This window comes from Nycticebus coucang, chromosome 1 (genome assembly GCF_027406575.1).
Source record: "Nycticebus coucang isolate mNycCou1 chromosome 1, mNycCou1.pri, whole genome shotgun sequence".
NCBI classification, from domain to species: Eukaryota; Metazoa; Chordata; class Mammalia; order Primates; family Lorisidae; genus Nycticebus; species Nycticebus coucang.
In genome coordinates, this window is record NC_069780.1 from 143,669,729 (window position 1) to 143,691,122 (window position 21,394).

Below are 21,394 nucleotides of genomic sequence, written 5' to 3' on the forward strand. Positions count from 1 at the left end.
ACATAGCTGGTAGTACTAGAAATGTCAGCAGAGGATAAACAGAGAGGTTTTTATCCCCTCCATATAAATTCTCTCTTTCTAAGATATATGGAAATTTATAATAAGAGGAAAAAGTATCTCTTTTTTCAACTACTTGAAACAAATATTATGGACTCTAAAAAAGGGAGGAAAGATTTGAATGAAAATGTTTCATTGCTTCCTAATTTATAACCTGGCCAGAAGAAGACAGATTTTGAAAACTAGTATTTTAGTTAGAATTCAACCTATAGATTCACATTCAAATACTTTATTATACAGTAAAACTCAGAATACAGAATCCATCTAAAATAACACTAGCTAAGAGTAAAGGTATAATTTGAACTCCAGCTTTATCACCTTGTGAACCTGAAGGAATCAACATCAAGATGACAGATGTATTTATGGTGAATAGAGTTGCATCCATGGTCCAAGAAACCAGGCTTTAAAACTGTGGCTCATGAATAAAATGCACAGGAAATGGTCTATGAACTTGGATAGAAAAAAGAATTACATACATATCTATTTTCTCTAACCCTCTATTTGAAATTTATCATTTCCTTGATGAATACAGGAGACAAATTTCAGCAGTATCAGTACATATTTCTGTGACTTTGTCAACAGAAATCAGATATTTACAGAGATTGCAGGTATCACCAAGTATCATTTACACTCATCACTGCAATGACTTTACAATAATACATGTCCGGGAGTAGACTAAGGCAGCATCCCAGAATCAAATATATTGCTATTTCTTCAGCAAAAAATATAAAAACCTAGTAAGTAGAATAAATTAAAGCAATAAATAATTTTCCATTAGTTCAAGTCAGGTTTTGCAGCCAAATACATTCAGATCAGGACAAGGTCTTTGATCAAATCAATTATGAAAACAAAAACTTTTGGTTTTAGTTTTTGAATTTTGGAATTGTAATAAAGTACTGTAGTCTTATTTTTTATAGATGGAAAATACTCATCTGCTCCACACTTTTCCCTATTTATAGCCATTCTCTACCTCTGTAATGCTGAATTAATTTTTACTCTGCATTAAATTTTGATCATTAATAGCAAGATATTCTTTAAAAGTTTGGTTTTAAAAAGTTAAATTTGTAGCAGAAAGCCATCCTATGCCCTTTCCTATAATTTAAGAAAATCAGATAATGAATTTGGATGACAGGTAATTATCCTGAGTGAGCATCATCTTTTTTAGTGAGAAGACTGTTTTTGGTTACTAGTAGCCTAAAATATTCTGTGCTCATTTTCTTAGTAACAATTTTTCCATTCAGTAACATATAAGAGATACACGTTATAATGGTGATAACGTTATAAAAGGAGCTGAAGCCTATATAACTAGTCTAGAACTATTCTAGTTATGAACTATTTAGTCATAATAACAGTGAAAGTAATTTGAAGTTGAAATTTGAACCTGGTGTCACTTTCAACTCTCAGTTTGTTCTTTGTTAACCATCACAGAATCTCCCAAGATAAATTTTTTTTTTCCTGTGTGGCACTGATACACATTAAGATGTTCTATTGACTTATGATCCACTTTGAGGAAAATGCATGCACTTGCCAAAGAACATGAACTTGGGAAAAAGACAAGAATAGAAAAAGTAAGAGGGAAAGGCATTTTATAATTCATTAAATTGTGAAAAAAGACACCTAAAATAAATAAACAAACATAACACAATACACCTCTTACCCTGCTGAAAAATTAGATGAGTATACCAAGACTGAAGTAAACCAAGCCATGGAAAACACTGGACAAAAGGTATGTAGAATTATGTTATGAAAATGAATAAACCACATTTGAAAACAACATATTAATGGATAAATCTTAGTAACACAAAGTTAAATCACAATGTAAATCCAGAACAGTAAGCTGTTTATGCAATCAATATGTTGTTTAGTTTTATATAATCAAATGTGAGTTCATGTGTAATGTAACTAAATAAAATAAAGCAAGAAATGCATGTGACTGAGGATGTTCTAGTTTTGGGGTTGGGGTAGTGGGTTCATAAGAATTCATCAAATCATTAATAGATTTTTTCAAACCAAATAAGTAAAAATGATACAGGGTTTCTCCATTCAGAGCTGGACAGGGACCTCCATTTTCTAGACCGAGGTGAGCTCAGAAATCAGCCTCATCACAGACCTCCATCTTAGGCTCCAACAGGTCCTTTACAGACTGCATCCTCTGGACCCAAAGCAAAGTCATGAAAAGAGCAGCCTGATGGGTACCTCATCTGGGCAGTTCCTCCTGAGCAGGGAGCACATACTCTAATGCCTCGCCTAGGGCAAGGGCTCCAAGGACCACATTCCTTTTCTCATTTTTGGATTATTTTCTGCTTCCAGGCCCCCTGGACAATTGTGACATGTTCCAGACTTACGTTACCAAAACTCCCCTGCCCACAGGAGAGGAAAAGCAGTATATGAACCCCTAAACAGAAGGTCCACATCAGCTTCCCACTTGGGTTCCCTGCCTCTGCTGCCAGAAGTTCTGTTCCCCTCCATTTATCTTATTTATCTATCAATAAACTCTGTCCTGCTTACTCATGGGGTCCATGGTTTCATTCTTCAAACCCCAAGATCAAAGACCTGACAGAGTAATTCCAGCTACAAAATAAGTAAAACAAAAGTCATGCAGGAATCAACGATGTTTTGTCATGATCTATAGATACTGAAAAGCCAATTTTATACAACTGAGGAAACAAGTATTTTATATTACAAAAAATTTCATAGGTCTTCATGAAACCATTCTGTCAACTGTTTTTTCATTTTATTGACTGCTAACAAAAATGGAAGAGAGGATACATTAGGGAATAGTTAAAAGGTTCATTACTAAGTTAATTATGTTAAAAGTACATTTAAATAATAAAAAAAATAAAAGTACATTTTATCTAGTGATGTGCTGAAGACACTCATACCAGCCTTTTGGAGTTGATTGTGTACATCTCTTCCCAGTGGCTTTCATTCAGTGATGTAACTGAAATCAGGTGTACTAAGAGAACTTATGCCACAGACATTGACAAGTGCCTAAATCAGAGCTCCCTCTACCCCAGAGAAATATTTACCAGCACACTGCTGTTTATATTTAGATGTAACTTACATAGAAAAAATTTTCACAAATTCATGATGATTTCTTATTTTATAAAAATTTTCTTCATTTTTTGAAAATATTGTAGAAGGCGTGATGAATTCTAACAAACTAAAAACACCAGAGTTATTATTATCTAGATGAAGAACCAGAACCTTCCAAGTTGAAGGGCCCTCTCATGCCCCCTCCCAGTTAACTAATTCTCAAGACAGGTGGCTTACTCAAAGAAAAGAGATAAATTTAGAGCGAGGGCTTGTCTTTTTTTTTTTGCAGTTTTTGGCTGGCGCAGGGTTTGAACCCACCATCTCCTGTAATGACTATTTCTATTGACAACAATGGGCCCTGGTAATCTGAAGGTCTTGACATAGACTGGTGCAATGTGGTGGTATTTTTGTTCCAAGATGTATTTTGTGTTGTCTAATGTGTTTTTACTCAGGGCCCTGGGTCCAGGCAACACTACAAGGTTGCAATATTAACGTCAGTATCATAGCCCTTGCATTCATGAGAGTTTCTCTGTTCAAAGTCATCTATACCAGTGATTTTCAAACAGTATGCTGCAGCACACCAGTATACCGCGAGAGGATCTTAGGTATACTGTGAAAATTTTTAAATTATTTTCAAAAGAAGTTCAAAGCACAGTAAGCATATTCTTTTCCTTTTTTTTTTTTTTTTTGATCAACATAATTTAAGTGTGCCGCGTAAGTTTAACTATAGGTTCAAGTGTCCTGTGAGATTAAAAAAAAGTTGGAATTAGACACTGGTCTAAATCTTTTCAAACAATGCCTTATGCCTCCTACGTTTTATGATATTGCTCCCCCATCCAAAATTAATTGCCCTTAACCTACTTAGGCAAGACCCAATAGACTAATCTGATCATTTTTGCGAAATTATGATACTAATGATAGATACATAATTAATGAATTATGCCCTCTAGAATACATACTCATTTTCAGAAACTCAAGAAAAACTAGACAAATGAGTAATGTGGAAAATTCCAGGGAAGGTCAAAGAAAACATTCATTTTTCTAGACGCTATCAAGACCTGTAAGTAGTTGCCTCTTTTCTTTCAACCCTGGCCTTACTCAAATATTCCACCAAAACCATCTATGACGAAGAGAATAATGTCCCCTCCCCCAGGGATGTCCACATTCCAATCCCTGGAACCTATAAATATATTATGTAAAATGGCAATAAGGAATTAAGACTTCAGATGGAATTAAAATTGCTAAACAGCGGACCTTAAAACAAAGAGATCATCAAGGATAATGGGGTAGGCCCAGTATAATCACAGGGTACTAAAATGTGGAAGAAGAAGAAGGCAGAAGAATTAGAAGGAGATGGTACCATCAGAGACACTCAGCCAGCTATTGTTGGCTTTGAGGAGGGTAGTTAGGAGGATACAGGCAGACTTTAGAATCTCAAAAAGGCAAGAAAACAGATTCTCCCCCTGGAGCCGACAAAAAGGAATGGCACACTGGCTGAAAATCACTGAACTAGTTGCGTTTCAGCCAACCCCTAGATTTTAGCCCAGAGAGATCCATTTTAGACTTCTGAGCTCCAGAACTGTAATGAATTTTTGTGTTTTATGCAACTAAATATGTGGTAATTTTTTTTTTTTTTTTTTTTTTTTTTGAGACAGAGTCTCAAGCTGTCGCCTGGGTAGAGTGCTGTGGCATCACAACTCACAGCAACCTGAAACTCTCGGATTTAAGCGATTCCTTTGCCTCAGCCTCCCAAGTAGCTGGGACCACAGGCGCTCGCCACAACACCTGGCTATTTTTCTTTTTTGTTGTTGTTGTTGCAGTTGTCATTGTTTTTTTAGCTGCCCCCGGCTGGGTTCAAACCGTGTCAAATGGTTTATGAAGCGAGTGTATGATGCCCCATGATCATATCAATGTATACAGTTATGATTTAATAAAAAAGAAAAAAAAAAACTCAGGGTTTGAGGCCATTGCCCTCCCACTGAGCTATGGGTGCCACCCTAAATTTGTGGTAATTTGTTACAGCAGCAATAGGAAACAAATGTACCATCAAAGTACACAGAAGGACCTAGACTAGTGTTTTTCGACGTTTTTTATCTTGCAGCACACTTGAACCTACAGTCCACAGCACACTTAAATTATGTTGATCACAGACAAAAATAGTAAAAAATAGAATATATTTACTGTGTTTTGAAAGATCATTTAATTAATAACCTTCAAAATTTTTCACAGCATACCTAAGATCCTCGCATGGCACACTAGCTGAAAATCGCTGAACTAGTGCCTTATAACTTCCTTAAAATGCATGCTTTGTATTTATCCTAGTGGAATATGCTACTGCTTTATAGAAGTTGCATCATTTGTATTTGCTGGTGATTAGACAACCTAAATAGATTATCAAATATTGTGGCTGAAGATAAAAGAGAAAAAGGAAAATACAATAGCCAGGGATACTTTAATGTTCAATATCAAAATATCTTTAAAGGTTTAATTGGACCAAAAAAAACATAATTAGTGAGATCATCGACTAGTGTTCCAATCACTTTTATTTAAGAATGAAGAAAGGATAGTTTATTAAATGGAAGTTAAGAAAACTCTGCTAAACATCCATGTGTGTAAAAGGCTCACTGAAATCTACTGGCTTACATCATTCCACTCCTCTCTGTCAGCACCCCACTCCCTGCTGAAGCACAACACAACCCCTGCCATTGATTTATCCTTAATTTAGGGAACAAGCCAACTTTCAGAGAACTGCACATGCTGCCTAAGAGTTAAAATAAGAATAGATGACATATCTATAGAGCCTTAGAAATAAACTATTTCAAGCATTAACCCAGAATAGCAGTTTTATGCCCTCTGAAGAAACACACAATAAATATCCCTAAAAAGCAGTTTAACAAAACCATTGGCAGATTCTTAACCAATGGCAGTAAAACAAAGCCTTACTGATCCTCCAAAACCCTTTCTCACAAAGCACAAACTCTTGTGCTTGATCTGTCAAGAAACTAAAAACATACGATGCCATAATCTAACAAGTCTATAAAATTCTTTGATGGGAAAATGATTTTGATTGTTTTGCTCCCAGAGTAAATTTGGTGCCCTCTGGTGTTGGAAAGCGAGACAATCATTTTCACCTTTACAAACAAACAAGATTAATGAAAGCACAGAAAAGTGGAGGGGCTGAATTCCATGTCCCAGGGTGCAGCATAGAGCAGAGGGGCTGAATCCCATGTCCCAGGGGGCAGCACAGAGCGGAGCTGAATCCCATGTCCCAGGGTGCAGCACAGCGCAGAGGGGCTGAATCCCATGTCCCAGGGGGCAGCATAGATATGTTATTACTTTAATGGAAATGTTTGGTCATTATTAAATATTCCGTTTTTATTCTGATGGAGGAAAAATGTATTATTAAAAATTGAGCCTCTTGTCCCAGCTGCTCGGGAGGCTGAGACAGGAGAATCATGTAGGCCCAGGAGTTGGAGGTTGCTGTGAGCCGTGTGACGCCACGGCACTCTACCCGAGGGTGGTACAGTGAGACTCTGTCTCTACAAAAAAAAAAAAAAAAAAAAAAATTGAGCCTCTTAGATAAAAGAATACTTTCCTATAAATCTGTTGGAGAATTTCCCACTAAAGTTTTACAAGGAGAACAAAGGTGAGTGATTTAAGATTTTGAAGCAAAGTAACGACCAAAAAGTATGACTTTATTAGGGTAGCATGATTTACAACCAATTCTTCCATGTTTTATAAAATACTGGGGACATACAAAATGGAACAAAACAGCACAACTGTAATAATACCAGCCACCTTAAGAAATAAGACATAGCTAATGAAGTTGGAGTCCTCCATATAACACTCCAAATCATATTTCTTTTTCCCTTCATAGGTAACCACTCCCTTAAATTTGGAATTTAAATTTTAAATATATTTTTCAGTGTTCTACATGTTGTCTAACACTGTTATATTGTTTCAAAAATCAAAAATTAACTTTAAAATATTCTTTGTAAAAGAAACCCCAGGTGATAACTACAGTTGATATGCTGAGCCAAGCAGAGGATTCCAGGTACCTTTCCCATTTGGGGGCACATGGAAGCTGTTATTGTGAGGTCTCCATTGTGTGGGAAAAAGGGGTAGTATTTGTCTCAGCGTGGGAGAAGCCTTAGGGAGGTTTGAACAAGACAAGGAGACAGTGTCAACGATTGTGGTTTTAAAAATGGGACAATGAGGCAGAAAAACAGGTGGGCAGTATTTACCCTGGTTGATGGAGTAAAGAAAGCCAAAAATACGGGTTTAGAATTAAAACCAGATGCAGTCTTCTCACTGCACACAAGGACAAAACTGCCCAGTTCCATTAATCCAACCCAGCTAGCACGAAGCTCAGGCCTATATGGCAAGTCCCAGTGTTCTCTGTGTATCACTGTGGGGCTAACTCACTGATGATTCTGATTTTTCCCTTCCCTAAACAAGTTGATCTTACACGATACTTTAGTGTCTTAGTCTGTTTGTGCTGCTGTAACAGAATACCAGAGGCTCAGTATTTTATAAAAAAACAAACTTTTGCTAAAACAAAAGTTTACTTCTGAAGTCTAAGATCAAGGTACCAGCATGTGGTCTGGTGAGGGACTTCTTGCTTGTTCTCACATGGCAGAAGGTGGAAGGGCAAGAAAGCACGCTAGACCAATGCTGCTTGACGCCTGTTTTACAAGGGCCTTAATCCCATAAATGAGAAGAAGTGCTCATGGCTTAATAACCAATTAAAGGTCCCATCTCTAAATACTATTTGTGGTTGGGACACATCCAACCACAGCACTCAGGAAAGAGAACATGCATCTTGAATCTTTTTGTTTTCCTACTCCACAACCGCCTTTCTCCCCCAGTGCCTGAAGTGGTCAGTGCTCCAGTCCAAAGCCTTTTCTCCTCAGAGCTTCCTTGTCCTCAGTGACCCAACAGCTCATGTCAATCATGTAAGACAAGTAAAGCTGTACCTCCTACTGTACGAAGCACACAGTGAAGCTCATTAAATGTTAACTACTGCTATCATCACTCATTCCCTCCTGTGTGCTCCTACTCAAAACTCTCTCTCAACACCAGGTTAAGGAAAGCTATCTGAATAGACTAAATGTTAGAGTATAGTATATTGATATCAAAATCTTGCACATAGATATTTATACTGTCTTTTACTAAGTGCAAGGAGTTATGCTATGAAAAGGTAGGATCAAAATATCTTGTTCCCCTTAAGTATGGTTATCTAATTTCTTCTATGCCAGCTGACTCTCTCTCTGTAACATCCATCAGAATTAATTCTCTTTGCTCTTGTTAAAAAATACTTCATCAAGAACTCTATCAACTCAAGTCTAATTCTCTCTTAATTCCTTTCAGTTGATGTCCCTTCCTTCTAATACTGAGGTTGGTCCCCACCCCTGGGCCACAGGCTGGAGTTGAGCAGTGGCGAATGAGCAAAACTTCATCTGGGTTTACATCACTCACATGACCACTTAAGCTCAGCCTCCTGTCACATCCCCAGCACAAACTCTATTGTAAACTGTGTGTGGGGGGGTGTCTAGGTTGTACGCTCCTTAGAGAATCTAATGCCTGCTGATCTGAGGTGAAACTGAGGCAGTGATGCTAGCACTGGGGAGCAGCTACAAATACAGCTTATTAGCTGAGAGGTTTGACTGCATAGACCATAATAAATCCATTGCTTACAGATTCTTATCAAAACCATGCTCTGTCCCCCCACTCCATGGAAAAAATGCCATCCATGAAATTGGTTCCTGTTGCCAGAAAGGCTGGAGAATGCTGTCCTAATAGTTCTCAATAACCCTAGATCCACACTGGAATCACTTGAGAATTTAGAGATAGATTACACACACCCTATCTGCCCAGCCTCAGCCAAATGAAGCTAATCTGAAAGAATCCGGACCACTGAGATATTTTTAGGTTCTAAAGGGATTTGGAGCAAAGATTAAGAACCACTGTTGGCTTTTACCCTCAAGTCATTTACTACACCTAAAGCATCAGATACATCATTTATTCAATTCATCCACTAAGAACTATTTACTGAGCTCAGTGAGCCAAGTGTGGTGCCACTCAGAACCCTTTAGCAGCTACACAGCATCCTCAGAATCAAACAGAAGTTTCTGACCACTGCATCATAATTCTTCATCATCTGACTATTCCCTCATCTTCAATTTTCTCACTTCTGCACAATCTTCCCACCCTCTCCTAATAAAACTTGCTCCTTTGTGACTGCTCTAGAATTCTGAGTTTCATATCAAGGTCTTGGCCAAGTAATCAAATTTTAAGTAAAACCTGTTGACCTTTTGGTTCTCTGTGATACGGGATTTTTGCAAATACTCAAGAAAACGTAACTGAAAAAGGTCTGTGAGGGGAGGAGTGATATTTCATTCATTGTTATATCCTCAATATTTAGCAAAGAGTAAATGAAGGAAAGGGTATTGCAGAATAAAAGTATATGATAGTAAAATATTTTCTGAATCAAAGAAAGGTAAAATGGGTGGGAGATTTTCTTTCTTGAAAGGCTAAAGAATCAATGGTTAACAGAAACATTAGAACCTAGATCTATTATCTATTACTAGGTTTTTATGCCTAGGGAAATTATTTAAACTCTCTGAGCCTTGGTTTCTCATTTTTAAAATGGAGATACTAACAGGGTGGCGCCTATGGCTCAAGGAGTAGGGCGCCGGTCCCATATGCCAGAGGTGGTGGGTTCAAACCCAGCCCCGGCCAAAAAACACACAAAATAAATAAATAAATAAATAAAATGGAGATACTAACAGAAATTATCTCATAAAATCGTGTCAGGATTAACTGAAATAAAGCTCAGAAAGTTAAGGTGAGGTAGGTAGAATAATGATTCCCTGAAGTTGTCCACATCCTAATCCTATCCTAGAACCTGTGAACATGTTACTATACATGGCAAATGGGACTCTGCAGTTGTGATAAGGACCCTGAGATGGGGAGATTACTTTGGATTATCCAGATGGACCAAGTGTAATCACACGGGCACCTAAAAGGGTCAGAGAGAATATGTGATGAAAGAAAGGACTCAAGTGATGCCACTGCTGGAAATCACAAAGCAAGAAATGAGGACAGACTTTAGAAAAAGCAAGGAATAGACTCTACCCTAAAGGCTCCAAAAGGAAGGCAGCCCAGCCAATACTGATTTTAGTAACACAAGGCCTAGGACCAGATTATGACCTCCAGAACTGTAGATGATAAAACTACTAGTTTAAGCAACCATGTATGTGGTAATTGGTTATAGCAGCAATAGAACACTAATATAACAGATATATAAGTGTGACAATTGTTTGTTTTTTTTTTATTTCAAACTAATATGAGGGTACAAATTTTTAGGTTACTTGTTCTCACTTTCAGAGTAAAGTTCCAGTTGTAAAAAGAGCCCCTCACTCAGGGGGCGTTATACACCTCACAACGTGCACATTAAGTGAGATCTTGCCTCATGCCCTCCCTCCTTCTGCCAATCGTCCTCCCCTCCCACCTCCCTCTACCCCAGTACTAGACTATATTTGTGTTTTATTCATATGAGCATGTAATTGTTTACATATTGGTTTCATATTAGTATGGAGAACACTGGATATTTATTTTTCCATTCTTGGGATACTTAACTAAGAAGAATGTAATTGACAATTGTTACTCTTTTTTTTTTGTTACAAAACAGTCCTGAATTAACATCAACAATTTACACAATGTTTATAGTATACATAGTATATTCTTACTATATATTCATACATATTCTATGTATGTGTGATCAGAATGGCATTTTATCTCTGTGGTCTTTCTCCTAAAAATCCATGTGCAGACATGACTTAATATAGCAGGCCTGTCTTCACTTACAAAGCTAGCCCTGGGCTGGCATCAGAAACTTGTTAGGAGAGTTTCTACAACCCTAATTGATAAGAGGGCTTCACTGTGCCTAAACTTTTTGTACAATAAGGTTTAAGCTGAATACCAGTGTTTTCCTTCAAAGAGTCTAAAATTTTGGTATGTGCCCCAGACAGAGGGTGCCTATATGACCAGCCCCCAATACAAACCTTAAGCACTAGGTCTATAATGTGCTTCCCTAGTAGATAGCATTTCACCCTTGTAGTCAGAGCATATTGCTGGGGAATCAAGCACATTCTATGTAACCCCAAAGAGAAAATTCTTAGAAGCTTGTAATTTATTTCCCCTAGATTTTGCTCCATGTACTTTTTCCTTTTGCTGATGTTGGTTTACATCCTTTTGCTGTAATAAAACATAGCTGGGAGTTTGACTATATGTGGTTTCTAAGAGTCCTCTCAATGAGTCACTGAATGTGTGATGGTTTTGAGAACCCATGACACAACCAATAACTCTAGTTTAATCATGGGGAAAACAACAGACAAATACCAGTTGAGGGACATTTTACAAGATACCTAACAAGTAATCTTTAAAACTGTCAACATCATCAAAAACAAGGAAAGTCTGAGAAACTGTCACAGCCAAGAGAAGCCTAAAGAAACATGACAATTAAACGTAATGTAGTGTCCCATATGGAACCTGGAACAAAACAGTGAACAGTAGGTAAAACTAAGGCAATATGAATAGAATATAAACTTTAATAATAATGTATCAATATTGGTTCATTAATTGTGATAAATGTACGATACTAAAGAGAAAAATTAATAGTAGGGAGACTGGGTGTGGGGCATATGAGAATTCTCTGTACTATCCTTCACATCTTATCTAAAACTAAATCTAAATCTAAAACTAAATCTAAAACTATCTTAAAGTAAATACTTATTTTTTTAAATTTCTGAATAGCAGTCATTGGAGACTCAGAGGTAGGGAGGGATGAGAAATTACTTACTGGTTACAATGTACACTATTCAAGCAATAATTACACTAAAAGTACAGATTTCACCATTACACAATACATCTATGCAACAAAACTGCACTTGTACCCCTTAAATTTACAAAACAAAAAAGTAAATAAAAGCAAATAATTAAACTCAAAATTCATGAGCATCTATTATGTACAGAGTGTTGTACTAAGCATTAGAAAATTTAGATCTATGTAATTAAATGCATTATCAATTCTATGCAGTTTTGCTTAATACCTGCTCAATTATCTATATTCTATAATTAATCAAAGTAGCCAGAAGGCAAAATTAAAATTATTCAGTCATGTTTATTTAAACAGCATATTTTTATCTTATCCTACTAAATGGTGACCTCCTGGAAAGCTGAGGCAAATTAGTTGTATCAACTAATAGAGCAAGATCTAGATATTTTTGTATTCATAAAATGAAGAGAATGGCAAACTGACACTGCAACAGTAACACACCACAAAGCAGAGTGAACAACGAACATTGATGATCATGATGTTCCTTCAATTTATTACCTTCTTACCTAAATTACCATTTCATGACTATGACTCTGTGCTTAATAAAACCATTAAAAATGTATGTTCTCTAATTAAAATATTCACATTTTTATTAGTTAAGCTTTTCATTTCAACAAACCATTAAGTTTCTGCTTGAGGAAGAGAAGAGTGAATAGCGAATTCTTTTACATTTGAATTACTATTATTATTCTGAAACACAGACAACCGAATACGTATCTAGAGCATGATTTATACAAGATTTAAAGATGATGAGTAAAGTGATAGAAGATTAAATGGACATTTTTAAAAACGGAGAATTTCAAAATAATCCCCATGTGCAAATCCATAAAAATGAAACTTAGTGCCTTCGCAGAAGATAAATCTTTTTTAGATAAACCTGAATAGGTTGGTCTTCAGTATAATTTATTGGTCTATATCCTCCCCAGTACCTAAATCACACTTTTAATAATACAAATTGCCTTAACTCATTTAGCTCACTAAAAACAATGTAATAGAATTACTGTAGATGATTCAGTGATTTTCTTACAAATAATAATAGACGGTCAATTATTTTTAATTTTCATGCAAAACAGAAACCTTAGGCAAACTATCTTTTTATGATGACTTCCTGTGGCCTTTAAAGAGACATTTTCCTTTACTTATATTAAATAGGAAGAAAGTTAAAAAATGCAGTCACAGCCACCTGAAACATTGTTTAAGCAGAATTATTTAGAAATATTATGCAATTATACTAGTGGTAGCTTTATTTTCTTTTAATCCAAAGAAGAAAATATTCTGCCCCAGAACTAAATTTTGTATTAATTTCCTCAAAATGCTGATATTTTAGCCTTTGCATGATTATATTAACAGTGTAGACAAACTAAGTGGACCAGGTGAAGTCTCATAAAAAGTAGAAATATTTGAATTGAATTAAAATAAAAATACAACACAATAAAATTTATGATATATAGCTAATACACTAACTAAAGGAACATTTATGGCATTAAATGTTTAGATGAGAAAAAAAGTTCAAATACAAATTTCTATCATTAAAAAATTACAAAAGGAAACAAAAATAAATTTAAAGCAAAAGAAGTAAATAGTGAAGATAAATGCAGCCATCAATAACTATAAAAATAGTGCAATACAGAAAAACAACAGAAACCAAAAGGTGTTTCTTTGAAAAGATCATTAAAATTTATAACCCTCTAAAACTAAAACAGAAAAAGAGAGAAGACCTAACTTGCAATTATCAGACTGAAAAGAGGATATCATTATAGACCCAACAGACATTAAAAGAACAAAAAATAAGGAATTCTAAGAACCTTACACACATAATTTTTACAACTTCCTTGAAAACAAACTACCAAAACTTACCTTATATGAAATAGATAACCTAAACTGTCCTATAATTATTAAAAGAAATTGCATTTATAGTTAAATGACTCCCAACAGAGAAATCTCCAGGCCCAGGCAGTTTTAATAGTAAATATTTAAGTAAAAATATTAGTTCTCCACAACATTTTCCAGAAAATAGCAAAGGAGAGAACTCAGTTTATAAGGCCAGCAATGATTAATCCATAGATTTAATATAATTCCAGTCAAAATACCAACAAGATTTTTTATAATTATAAATAGGTTGATTTTAAATTTCATATAGAAAGTCAAAGAAACTAAAATAGCTAAAACAATTTTGAAAAAATAATAAAATCAGAGGATTTTATGACTTGTAATAAAAAGAAAAGGTGCTACTAATGAAAGTGTAAACATAAAAATGTACTAAACAGACAGACTCTGGAAATAAACCACACATATGCAGTCAGTTGATTTTTGACAAATTTGCAAAAGCATTTCACAGAGAAAGGACAATTGGTGCTAGGACAACTGAGTATCTGTATGCAAAAATAATGAACCTCAGCTTAATTTCACACCTTATCTTAAAAAATTAATTCAAAATAAATTCAGGTCAGTGGAGATTTAGAAGATGAGAAAAAAAATTAATTTAGTAATAAAACCACATAAGAATATGTTCGTAGGGTCAGGCAGAGTTCTTAATATGACATCATTATAAAAAGTTTGAGAAATTAGACATCAAAAATAAATGTTTGCTCTGCAGGAAAAAAATGTTAAGAGAATAAAATGACAAGCTTCATACTGAGAAAAACTATTTAAAAATCTCACTTCCAGTAAAGGCCTTATATCCAAAATGTATGAAGAACTCTCAAAACTCAATGGGAAGAAAATAACCCAATTAAAGAGTGAACAAAAGATGTGAATAGACACTTCACTAGACATATACGAATGGAAAATAAGCACATAAAAAATGTTCAACATCATTAGGGAAATGCAAATTAAAATGATAATACGATACTTCTACATATTTATTTGAATGACTAACATAAAAGATATTTAGAATACTAGGTGCTTGCTTTCAAGGATGCACAGCAAATGGAACTCCTAGACAGTGTTGCTTGAAATGCACAATGGTGCAGCCATGCTGGAAAACAATTTGACAGTTTCTCAAGCGTTAAATATGTACTTACCATATGATCCAGCAATCCCATTCCTGGGTATTTACCCTAGAGAAATGAAAATTTAGTTTCACAGAAAAATACCTACATGATCATTAGAAACAGTTCTACTCATAATGGCCAAAACTTGAAATGACCCACCTGTTGTTGAAAAGCTGAATGGATAAAACTGGTTCATTTACACAATGGAATAATACTGAGCAATATAAAAATAAGCAAATTGTAGATACACGCAATAACTTGAATCAATCTCATAGGCAATTTTGGCAAGTGAAAGAAACCAATCTCGAAAGGTTATATACTATGTGAGTCTAGTTTTTATAACATTACATATGTTTCATAACATCATCAAAGAGACAAAACTAAAGTAACAGGAAACAGAGAAATGGTTTTTAGGGATGAGGAATGGGATAAAGGCGTGGTTATAAAGGTGTGTAGAACAAGGAAGTTTGGGGGGTAATAAACTGTTCTGTGTCTCCACTGTGGTGGTCACGGCATGAACCTATACATGATTAAATCATACATCTGTATGCCAAGAATAAATTTTGTTGCATGATAATTTAAAAACTAAAACTAAAACACTAAAGGATTATGTTGGATTAAAACCCAGCAGCTACGGTAGTTAAATGCAACTGAGTGCTATGTTTTACTTCAAAGTAGATCTTCAATGAATATTTGCTTAACAAAAACACTGAAAACTGGCTGCACTTTCTGCTTTAATAGCAATCTCATCTAAATCCCTAAGATTCAAAAGTTTAAATAACTTCTTGTAGTACCATTAACACTTTCTATTGTAGTATAAATCAAAGATGTCTAGCTTACACAAAAATTCATCAAAAATGTCAGGTGGAAGTCAGAAATCCAGATTTCCCAACCAATTATTTTAAGCCTTTATTAAAATTATTATTTTTTACAGTTTTGGCCAGGGCGGGGCTTGAACCCACCACCGCCGGTATATAGGTCCGACGCCCTACTCCTTGAGCTGCAGGCACTGCCCTATTTTAAGCCTTTTAATAAGTATCATTAGTGATTATAACTCTTACTTTATGTATTGTATGTTTAGCCACCTCAGTAAAAAAAAAAAAAAAAATGGGAGGATCTGTATGGAAGTCATTAACCACAGACACAGTTATTTCAAACAAGCACTTGATAAAGGTTGGCGGAATTTATCTTTAATAAACATGGAATAAGTTGTACAACTGCACTGTTAGTATCTCATATATTAACACTCGCTAGGATTCATCTTTTTGCTTGAATTAGCAAGACAGACTTAAAAATTATAAGTATTATTTCTGGCTCTAACTGTGATGTGTACTCACATCATTTTTGTACAGAATTTCTATGCTGCTCTATCTACTCTTTTTTTTTTTTTTTTTTTTTTTTTGTGTGTGGTTTTTGGCCGGGGCTGGGTTTGAACCCGCCACCTCCGGCATATGGGACCGGCGCCCTACTCACTGAGCCACAGGCGCCGCCCTGCTCTATCTACTCTTAAATTTTCTTTACTAAAGAGACATTGGGCATTTGTTTGCCTCTATCTAGCTCCTGTGCAACCAATCAGACCTACTAGAATCCTGCCTTCTTTCCTACACTGACCTGTGACAACAGGTTTGACGAAGAACCACTAATTCTGATTGATTGCCTATGCATATTAAGTCATATATGTGAATGAATAAAAATAACTTTGACAAAAATAAAACCCCCTAACTGTGCAGTTACTATAAACTGCATGAAACAGAGGTATCCCCAGGCTAGAAAATGAAATGATTAATAATATAGCTGAGGTCTTCCAAAGCACCTAGCCCCAAAAAATCAAACATGTTTTTAAAATCACAAAGATGTTATCTACATACATCTACAGTAAAAAAGAAGTATAACTTTCTCACATCTCTTAAATTTCTATTTGGTAGAGAATAGTTTTGAAGTCCTCCACATTACATTAATCATTTTAAGGTATTATTTCTGAACATTCACTTAACATATGATCATCTCCAATTTATCTAAGTCAAATTCTCAAGACAAATTTTGAATTTTATAGCTTCAGTAAGTTAAACTATGAAGTATATTATAATGTTTCTAAAATATATTCATTTTTTCACTTTCTATAATATATGCTTTGATGTTACATTATACCATCACTCGCAGATAAACCAAACCAGAATGTTCTTGTTAGCAATCAGTCAAAAATATAATGAACAAATACCTATAATTATACTATGTAAAAGATGAAAAACAATTTGACTGAAGCAGTGGTAATTTTTCAATGTGGTAATTTTATTTTATTGCGTCTACAACTAAGATCATAAGACATAATGTGTTCACTTAACTTTTTAAAGAATAACTATTATATGAAATTGTAGCTTTTTATATTTTAGTTCCAAGGATACTGTTAATATGTAACACATTGATTAATAAGGACTACTATGTATAATAAATAACTAATAAAGGCAATTTGCAAAAAAAGGTCTATTCAGAAATATTCCAGTCCTCGAACTTCCAAATTTTCCTAAGTGTCTCGCCCACTGGGTTTAGTTGGTTTCCACAGCACCTAACGCTTATCATTCTGTCCCTTCACACATCCCCCCCAGGACAGGTCATCATGGGCACTGAAGTAGTTCAAAACACGAAGAAGCACACCACCTATAAAATCACTGCAAGGGTAAACAGCCCTGTAGACAACTGTCACAGTTTAGCACAGTTCATCCAGATCATGTGGGCACACAATTAAATAAGGATTCTTAAAAATAACATTTAAGCTAAATGTGATGAGTGAATTTGTCACTGATTGAATTTAGAGAAACACTTTTCAACTTAACCTAAAACAAAATCAATGCAAAACAATTCAAACGTGTAATAAATGTAAAATGTATGTGACAAATAATCCCAGTCCCAGTAGCATGACATTAATGTCCCCTCTAAAATATTAGAATTGGGTAAAACTACACTATAAAGACTCTTTCTAAACATGTGTGAAGCACAGAGATAGGGTTATACATGTCAATTATAACAGGGTTATACATGTATGATTACAATATATTATGCATGATTATTAAGTGCATTTAGAAAGAATATTTCAAAAACTATTAAAACCAAGTTTTTATAAATATAGGTATTCAAAGATAGCTTGTCTCCCCAAATCCCAAAAGAGAATTTTTAGTAAACCCTTTTTTCAAAAATTACCTGCTTCTGTAGCCATCTTTCATGCCTTCGTTGTTTTCTTCTTAGATTCTTCAACTTGCTCCTTTCTTTCTTATTGAGCCTCGGATTAATGGTGCCCAACGAAACACTGGCTGAGTGTAGGAAGTCCAGAGGCGAGAGGTGCTCTTCTTGGTCTGAGGCCTCCAGCATGCTCCTGCCAGCTGAGGGCAGGTCCATCAGGAAAGTGAGGTTGTTAGTATTAGCGTGGTCAGAGTACACCGAAGAAGCTTCCAGACCAAACTGAAATCCTCCTCCTCTTTGTGTCTGTGTCTCGTGGGGGGCCGCTGCAAATCTTTGCACCAGCACATTAGGATCAAAACTAGATGGGTTTTGAAAAGAACAGGTATTTTTACTAGATGGCAAAGGCAAGCCTGAAAGGTCAATAGGCTGTGTTTCATTTAGACCAGAATAGGCAGTAGACTTACTATGGATTTCATATAAAGGGGGTATGAAAGTCAGTTTCTCACTGATGTTCAGATCCAAACTATGTGATTTTCTATGAAAAGCTCTTGTAGTGCATCTGCCAGTCACAAGCTGGGGAACAAAAAACTGGAATTTTGCTTCTGGTTCTTTGAAGAGCAGTTTTTCATTCTTCATCTCAAAATATGTTGATCGCACCTCCAGGCAGAGTGCTTCTGTTAATCTTCCAGGGTCATTATTATTTTGGGCCATGTTTAAAAGCCAGTGATTTCTGATTTTGGAGCCACCACCTGTCAGCAGAGTTTCCTTGTCACGACCTGACTGAACTCTAGGATGTGACAAGTATTTCAGTGATGGTCTCATTAGTCGGCCTGCCTGTGTTGGCTGATAATCCGTCCGGCTCTTGGAGAGATGTACAGCTGCAAGCTGGCCACAGGAACATTTTGGAGTGCTGACAAAATTAAAGCCCCCTAAACGGGCCCCACAGAAAGGGCAATTCAGTTTTCCAACTGTCCACTGGGCCTATAGGTAATAAAGGAAAATAAGAACAATGCTTTCATTGTGAAGTAACCAAAGAGAATGTGAGTTTAAAAAAAAAAAAATAGCAGACCACATGAAAGGTTTTTATGCCACCGAAAGGGCTAGCTTCCTGTTTTCCGATTAGTAGACAGAATAGCAAATGGAAACCAGCCTTCCAATAAATAGAGATAAGCAGCACCAAAGTTCTGGAATGATAAATAATGCAAATCATGTCCATCCAAATATTACTCCTGAGAATTCCAAAACAGAGTCCTTAAACAATAGGTTGAATATGGACATACCGTGAACTAATGAAAAGAAATACACCATGTAACCAGGAAGCAAATTAGTGTACAGAGCTTAATTTGCAAGTAAAATCTCACAGAAAAGTGTCTGTTTTGATACACTTCTTGCATACCAAGCACCCTGGGAGGGAACTTTACTCAACCAACAGAATAAAGCTCTTCCTGGTTTTTCATATACGACCAAAAGATATTGATTACATATAACAGTTAGTGCATTTTCTACGCTCAGATTGAAAATTAATAATGAACTGGTTTCAAATTATCTTTTCAATAGAGACAGTGACACATCTGCAGTGTCCTAACATAGTTTTTAAAGTTCAGGACATTTATAAGCTGTGCACTGGCATTTTCCCAGGAAATCATTACAATGTGAGAATGGATGCAAGGGACAGCTATCAAATGTTACTTTAAAAAAAAAAAAAAGTAAGCTATTCAGTGGAGAGATGTAATTATAGTTTTCTAAAATCATGTTACTTGTACTTTTCTAAGATAAGTATTTTGATTGTGAGAAATTACTATGCCATATTAACACAGTGCGTTCTCACTCTTATAATATTTCACTAAGGGTCCTTTAAAGCATAGTATTTTCACTTTGATTATACTAATAATAGTGATTAATTATTCAGTTTATATGTATGTACCTAAGTGTATGGATATTAATGATACACATAGGATAGTTCCTTAACTCAATAGATACTAATCTAGGTGCTGAGGATATAGTAGTGAAAAAAATATAGAAGTCCCTCTCTTCTTGGAGGTCATATTCTAGTGGGGAGCTAGGCAAGTAACAAGATTATTAAGCTATGGCGTGTGTATGCATAATAATAGATATTTATGTCATGCATCCTTATGTATATTTATAAGCAATGTATGTTACTGACAGTATGTATGTATCTTTACAGCATAAATAGGTATACAGGACAGAAGGGAGAAAAGTAGTGCAAAGAGGTATAAAGGGGGTGGGGACAGCTAATGGTTAGCTAAGCAATGCATCCAAGAAAAATAGCTCTAAAATGAAAACAAAAACATTCTGAATATTGTATATTCCTAATTTTACTCAGCAACGAAGACACTTACTTTTTGTATTAGGCAGTTTATCCATTCTGGAAGGGCTTCTATATTCATGTGCCACACGTGACAAATATTTTCAGCATCACCTGGGTCACCTTTATCCTGTTAAATAAAAATCAGTGATATTTGTAATTACTAGTTCAGGATTCATTTCATAAATTTCATATTTAATTATAACTCAAAAATACAAATTCAGTTTTCACTACAAAGCAAATATACACTGCCCTCCTTTCCTCATTCCCACAATCAAAAACAAACCACAAAGTATGCAAAATGTTTTTTTAGGAAATAGCAACCTGTGACTTAAAACAAAACTCCATTCAACTGAGTTTACCAAACAAAAACTCCTGAGCAGGTCAAAAAGCTAGGAGGGATTTTCTGACATCCCTTAAAGCAGGTCATGAAAAATCTACTGTGAGAGGTGCCCTCCCCTATACCAGGAATAAAGGTTTCTTCAAAACTGCAGTTGAAGCTGCTCCTCTAAATAAGTCTACCAATCCACCAAATAAACCGGGCAGAAGTGGGCATGCTTCAGTGCAGGTCTGTACATGGAAAAGCATATGGCAGATTAATACATCTTTTGAAAAGCAAACCTTCCATTTTAGCATGAGAAGAGAAACTTTAAGTTACAATCTGTCTACATGGGTTCGGCAGCAGGAAAACTACATGAAAACAAGCAAGCACCCTTGTATTCTTTTTCCTAACCCCGCAACATAATACAAATGTTAACAGATATTAGCAGATTTGCCCTCTACAGGGAGAAATTCTGGCATTGTTCAGTCACTGGTAGTTCCAGAACGTTAAACTTTGATTACTCTGAGAAATCTGTGGGTGCCAATTTCTACAGAGAATTTGAGACAGACCGGCAACATTATGATAAG

The 21,394-nt window shown here is 35.5% G+C and overlaps 1 protein-coding gene across 3 annotated transcripts in view; it reads right to left on the minus strand.

The window, feature by feature from the left end:
* RNF180 (ring finger protein 180) overlaps nt 1-21,394 on the minus strand; it is a 135,286-nt gene that overhangs the window by 70,355 nt on the left and 43,537 nt on the right. The window contains exons 3-6 of one of the 3 annotated variants that reach the window (XM_053589954.1): nt 20,520-20,615; nt 18,181-19,140; nt 15,016-15,051; nt 428-500 (exon numbers count right to left, since the gene is read on the minus strand). In XM_053589954.1, the coding sequence (XP_053445929.1) occupies nt 474-500; nt 15,016-15,051; nt 18,181-19,140; nt 20,520-20,615 (1,119 nt within the window). In that variant the 3' untranslated portion in view covers nt 428-473. Of the gene's footprint in view, nt 1-427; nt 501-15,015; nt 15,052-18,180; nt 19,141-20,519; nt 20,616-21,394 lie in introns of those variants that run through there. The other 2 variants (XM_053589936.1, XM_053589945.1) reach the window with 2 other exon arrangements.